Raw genomic sequence first — 6,602 nt, 5'->3', positions numbered from 1 at the left:
TAATTAATCATTGATCATATAGAATCACATAATATTGACCAGTCTTTATATCATGTAAATAAAGATAAATCCCTATTTCTTAATATGGTGATGAATTCAATTTTTTCACTATAATTCTAAATATCTTCAAATGGTATTTCTGTTTCCAAAACCATTGTAACAAAGTTACAAGTATTGAACTAAAATGCAATAATAGTGAGGCAAGTCTAAAATCTGTATATATGTGCCTTTCAATATTTTACCTTTTTTGGAACAGTGGACAATTACTATCTGTTACATGCACGAACAAACATTCATTGTCATTTCTATACTTGGGCAATTCTATCTGAGCAAACAAAAACTACAGTAAAGGGTTATGTAAAAAGTCAGATAGATCCTCTTGATTCAAGGTTGACTTGTGATTCTGTTCATGAAATTTTCTTTACAGACTAATGAAAATTGTTATGTGAGGTTATTCAATGACAGACTCGTTAAGTCACTTGAAATGAAATATAAAAGTGGAAATGTTTGATTTCTGTACTTTTTTCTTCTCAGAAGATTTAGTACAAATTAGTACATGCTAAACAGGATCATATGAAAATAGGTTGTGGAAAAAGTGATAAAAAGCTTTGAAAAAAAGTAGTGCAGAATAAAAAAGGAAACAAAAGAAAAACAAAAGCACCAAGGGATCAATATAAGATCTAGATTAATATAATAGTTAAAAAACAAAAGAAGGAAAACTACACTTCAGAGATACATAAAGGAATAGCACGCCCTCCTATCACAGAGGCTGAATAAAGAATGGAGGTCTGTTTCTCCATTTTGAAATGCGGTCACAAGAGGTCGCTGTTTCCTAAGGAAACCCTCTAAGTGAAACTGAAAATGCAGAGCCCCTCCCTTAAAGGGACCGACGTTCCTGCCGGCTAGATCCGCAAGGGAAAGATCGAACAACACAGAAACCTCAACAAGCCAAGATCCAACGTATGAAAGCATTGCCAGCATGGCTGGGCTACGTGGGCTCCGCTCCTGACCCCTTGAAGGCAAGGTATTTAGAGAGAAAGAGCAGAGCTTGCGGGTGCTGTGCCTGTGTCTGCGATGCTTACCTGGCCGAAGGGGCTGCTGCAGCTGCTTCTGCTCCAGACCGCCTGGAAAATGGGGAGCGGCCAGCTCCATTATTCTGTGCTGGAGGAATCCCAGCACGGCACCTTTGTGGGCCGCATCGCCCAGGATCTGGGGTTGGAGGTGAGCGAGCTGGTGCCTCGGATGTTCCGGATGCTGTCCAAAGGAGAGAAGGAGTATTTTGAGGTAAACCTGCAGAATGGGATCTTGTTTGTAAATTCCCGGATAGACAGGGAGGAGCTGTGTGCCAAGACCGCAGACTGTGTCCTTCATCTGGAGGTGATTGTGGAGAAACCTCTGAGGTTCTTCCATGTGGAGGTGGAAGTCAAAGACATGAATGACAATGCTCCCGTCTTCTCTGCCAGGGAACAGATCCTGAGCATGGCTGAATCTGTAACATACGTTACACGATACCCCTTAGAGGGAGCGACTGATGCAGATATTGGCACTAATGCTCTATTGACTTACAAGCTCAGCCCAAACAGCCATTTTGCTCTTGATTCAGGAAATAATGAAGATGAGAGTAAATCTGTAGTACTTGTGTTAAAGGTTCCACTTGACAGAGAGGAGAGCCCTGTGCATCATTTAGTACTGACAGCCACTGATGGGGGTGAACCAAAGCTCACAGGAAGTATTCAGCTGGTCATCAATGTGCTGGATGTTAATGACAACCCTCCTGTATTTAACCAATCTGTTTATAGGATAAAGTTGCTAGAAAATACAGCTATTGGGTCATTAGTTATTACTCTGAATGCAACAGATTTAGATGAGGGGATTAATAGGGAAATCTCTTATTTTTTTACAGATAGCTTAGCTCTTCATGTCACAAAGATTTTTAGTATAAATTCTGATACTGGGAACATCAGAGTAATCGGAAAATTGGATTATGAAGAAAGTAAGTTCTATGAACTTCCAATTATAGCAGAAGATAAAGGTAGTTTTCCATTATCAGGGCACTGTAAAGTTCTCATTGAAGTGTTGGACATTAATGACAATATTCCAGAGTTATCTGTGAATTCTCTCTCTGTGCCATTGCCAGAGGACTCCCCTCCAGGGACTGTGGTAGCCATCCTCAGTGCTTCTGACAGGGATTCTGGCACCAATGGACAAATCAGCTGTTTCTTCTTACCCACTGGAGTACCCTTCAAACTCGAATCCACATTCAAGAACTACTACTCTCTGATTGTTGGTGCAGTCCTAGATCGAGAGCAGGTGGCTGAGTACAGGATGGTTGTGACAGTGGAAGATCAGGGCGTTCCACCCCTGTCTTCTAGCATCAGCCTCTTAGTGCCTATCGGTGACATAAATGACAATGCTCCAGCCTTCACACAGCCCTCCTACACAGTCTTTGTGAAGGAGAACAATCCCCCTGGTGCTCACATCTTCACAGTATCTGCCTCAGACCCAGACGTAGCTGAGAATGCCCTGATCACCTATTGGATAGACGAGAAGCTGTGGCCATTGTCAAGCTACATCTCTGTACATTCGGAGAGTGGAAAGCTCTATGCTCTGCAGTCCTTGGACTACGAGGAGTTGAAACTGTTGGAGTTCCAGGTGAGAGCCAAGGATGCTGGAATGCCCTCCTTGTGTGGCAATGTGACTGTTCAGGTCTTTGTGCTGGACGAGAACGACAATGCACCTGCCCTGTCAGGATCATCAGAAGAGAACATGATTCTTCTAGTGGTCCCTGTGATGCCTGGGCATATTGTAGGCAAGATCCATGCCTTTGATGCAGATTCTGGATACAATGCCTGGCTCAGGTATGAACTACTTGAAGAAAGCAGTGGTCCATGGTCTGTGGGGCAGTATAGCGGTGAGGTGAGTACCAAATATCCTCTGGAGGAGTCAGAAGGAGGCAAAATCCAGAATGTTCTGGTTCTGGTGAAGGACCATGGAAAACCTCAGCTCTCAGCCACAGCCACTCTGAGTGTGTCACTGGTGACAAGTGGTCAGACTATCAAAGCGGATGTTCAAGTCTCCCAGTCAGGAGAGAGCTTCATGTCTCTGGTGAATTCAATCAACATCTATTTGATCATTGCCATCTGCTCTGTTTCCAGCCTGTTCCTGCTGGCTGTTTTTGTTTATATGGCTCTGCGATGTCAGTCCAGGGCAAAGGGAGCCATGGTGTATGGTCCTGGCACGGCCACCCTAGTTTGTGCCAGTGAAGTGGGCAGCTGGTCCTATTCCAATCGCCACAGCCACATCCTGGCAGGGGTGAGTGCAGAGGCTGGTGTCAGGAATGATCTTATGATTTTCAGTCCCAACATTCCCGTTTCTGCAGATAATGGGGAACATAGAAATGGGAGTGAACTGCTTCCAGATACATCTAGAGAGGTAAGTTATCCTGCTTGAAATTCTTTCAACTTGATATTTTCCTACTGCCAATTTTGGGACAGTGTTACTACAATATATGTTCCATAATTTTATCATAGATAATTTTTTATAGAAATTCATTGCTAAAAGTCTGTTAATAGTTTGTTTCCTAACTTACGTAACTCTTTTACGTATGCCTAGTAGTCTTTCCGATTAAATATTTTTGAAATGGGAGTGGCCACAAATAGATCTTAAGGTTTTTTTACCGTCAGCCAATTTTTTCTTCTCTTCTACTCCATTATAAAGAAATATGTTCATTGTCTGCCTGATTCTTTAGTTTGTAATTCATCTTTGAATCTCTAAATGGGACTCTAGTGCAGTACTTACTGATTTTTTCTTTTGTCGATACACTGATTCTTTAATGAATGGAATACAAATTTTCAATTATGTTTTTTAAACATACTGTGTTTTTTAAGCACAGTTTGCAAACTTTTAAAAATGATTAAAACATTTGTCGTTGCGTCCTCACTTAGGACTTCCAATTAGCCACTCATTTAGCGACCATTCAGAGTTACGATATCACTGAATGAGGAAACTTAACCACTGGTCCTCGTAGTTGTGGCCATCGTAGTAGCATCTCTGCTGTCAGTTGATCACATATCTTGTACATGGCGATGGGCTCTCAGTTATGACGGCTGCAATAACCTGAGATGTTTGCTCTTCACTATTGGCTTCTGACAATGTCAGTGGAAAAGCTTGCAGGAAGTTGCTGATGGCAGCCCCCTGACACGGCGTGCTTAAGGACTCGGAGGGATTGGCTTAACGGCAGCTGGAACTGCTATCATAAGTTGAGGTGACCACATGTGACATTGTCCTTTTCTGACCATGTGGCTTTTAGTGATGGGGTTGCTTGTCTCAACTACCACTGTTAAGCAAGGACTACCAGTATTGTGAAGTTCCTCACTGGCTGAAAAAAAATGATTCATCAACAACACTCACATTGTATATGTTGACTAGACATATTTCTGGAATAAAAGTCATATTTCTGGAATAAAAGTCATCCAAGATTATGTTGCACAGGAAATCAATTTTTCTTCAATGTAAGTGGCCTTGTTAAAAATAAATGTTTCTTAAATAAGGGTTATTTAACAGAATAACAGAGTTGAAAGAAGCCTTGGAGGTCTGAATTGTGATACCAGATAGAAATTTTGAAATAGACATTTGAGGTTCATCAATCGAATTCCTCCAAAGCTTTACACTCTATTCCTGTATTAAGCCTTTGCCCCCTCAATTGTCCTCTGTGCTGCCTCATTGTGCTAGGAAGTTGCTCCTGGGAGAGGAAGTGAAGAATACCAGCAATTTATTCCAAGGATATATAATCCCAGCAGGTTCACCAAGGTGTGAAGGTAATCCCATTTGCCCAGCTAAAGCAAGCAGGCTCCCTTATGGGGCAACAATGACATAGGAAGATGCAGGAGGCTAATAATTATTTTAGTGATAAGGGCAAAGGCATAATTACATACTGTGCAGGAATATATCACTCTAGTATTCTACCAAAATAACCACATAGGTAGAAAATATAAAGTGATAGACAACACAATGCCAGATGCCTCCAGTTGAATGACATTCCAACAGGCTACTAAGGAAGAGCTGGGGATCTTTTAGAACATTAATGGTGTTTATGACATGACTAGATTAAAGTTTTTTAGGATGTCTAATTGCTGACGTTGCTATGCAAGAAAATAAAATCAAGCTGTAAAGACAGAATTATAGTGAGAACATGAAACCTAGGAGTCATGAATATGGGAAAGTTTTACGATAGTGAAAGATGAAATTAATCAAGTACACATTGACATCTTAGGATCAGATAACCGAAATAGATCAGAACTGGACACTTTCAGTCAGAAGATCATACTATTTACTGCTCTGGACATGAAAGACAAGGAAGGAATCAGGAAGGTTAGAGTAAGAACAGTACTTGGATAGAAAGCAGTCACAATAACTGAATAATTAGGCTTTGTGGAGAACCTTTTAATATGATGATCATCCAAGTTTAAGCTGCAGGCACTAGTGCAGAAAAAGGGGTTGATGAATTTTATGGTCATGTTCAGACTGAAATAAAACAATTCTAGTAAGATGTGTTGTCTATGGTTGGGGACTAGAATGTTACAACTGGAAATAATTGAGGGTGATGTAATTGAACTGTGTGGCCTAGGAAACCAAAATGATGCAGGAGAACCACTTTTCAATATCTGCCCATAGAAAAATTTCTTCTTGGCTAACATTGTCTTCTAGCAATCAAAATGATGCCTATATACGTGACTATCATTCCATGGAGAACACAGACAATTGGAAGTTCCAAGTAAAATTCAAGCTCTAGGTAAAAAAGAAACACAACCAGTTTCCATGATATAATCATAACCTACCATTTCATGAAGAATATCCAGAATCACTTTGAAATTCTTAACCTCATTGATAAGGAAGCAGAGGAACTGCTTGAATGAAATCAAAGAAGTTGTTAAGGATGAATGTGAAAAGAGACTGCCAAAGACCAAGAAATATGAGAGAATATGGATATCAGAACCCTGGAAATTACCAAAAAAGGGAAGAGAAGTCAAGGGCAAGAAAAACAAAGATGTCAGGAAGTCACAGTCTGGAAGGAGCATGGTGAGACTCGCTCCAGATTAGCAAAGAAGTGAGACAAACCTGTATATTCTCCCCTTGTGTTTTTCACCTATAGACTGAATGTATATTGGAACCAGATTGAAAGAACATGAACACAGTTTTAAAACTGGAGGAAGAAACATCAATAGCCTGCATTAAAAGTAAAGGTAAAGGTTCCCCCGCACATGCGTGCTAGTCGTTTCTGACTCTAGGGGCCAGTGCTCATCTCCGTTTCAAAGCCGAAGAGCCAGCACTTGTCTGAGGACGTCTCCGTGGTCATGTGGCCGGCATGACTAGATGCCAAAGGCGCATGGAACGCTGTTACCTTCCCAATGTAGTGGTCCCTATTTTTCTACTTGCATTTTTACGTGCTTTCAAACTGCTAGGTTGGCAGAAGCTGGGACGAGTAACAGGCGCTCACTCTGTTACGCGGCACTCGGGATTCGACCCGCCAAACTGCCGACCATCTGATTGACAAGCTCAGCGTCCTAACCCACTGAGCCACCACGTCCCTGCATTACGCTGAT

At 41.4% G+C, this 6,602-nt stretch overlaps 1 protein-coding gene across 1 annotated transcript in view; it reads left to right on the top strand.

Moving 5' to 3' along the window:
• The first annotated feature begins 205 nt into the window (after positions 1-205).
• The window catches only part of LOC310637912 (protocadherin alpha-5-like), a 121,176-nt gene continuing 114,779 nt past the window's right edge, over positions 206-6,602 (top strand). The window contains exon 1 of the mRNA XM_083358533.1: positions 206-2,652. Within this exon, the coding sequence (XP_083214659.1) occupies positions 1,075-2,652 (1,578 nt within the window). The 5' untranslated portion in view covers positions 206-1,074. The remainder of the gene's footprint in view (positions 2,653-6,602) is intronic.

Source organism: Vipera ursinii, assembly GCF_947247035.1.
Source record: "Vipera ursinii genome assembly, chromosome: 3".
Lineage (NCBI taxonomy): Eukaryota > Metazoa > Chordata > Lepidosauria > Squamata > Viperidae > Vipera > Vipera ursinii.
This window is presented reverse-complemented; position numbering and strand designations above follow the sequence as displayed.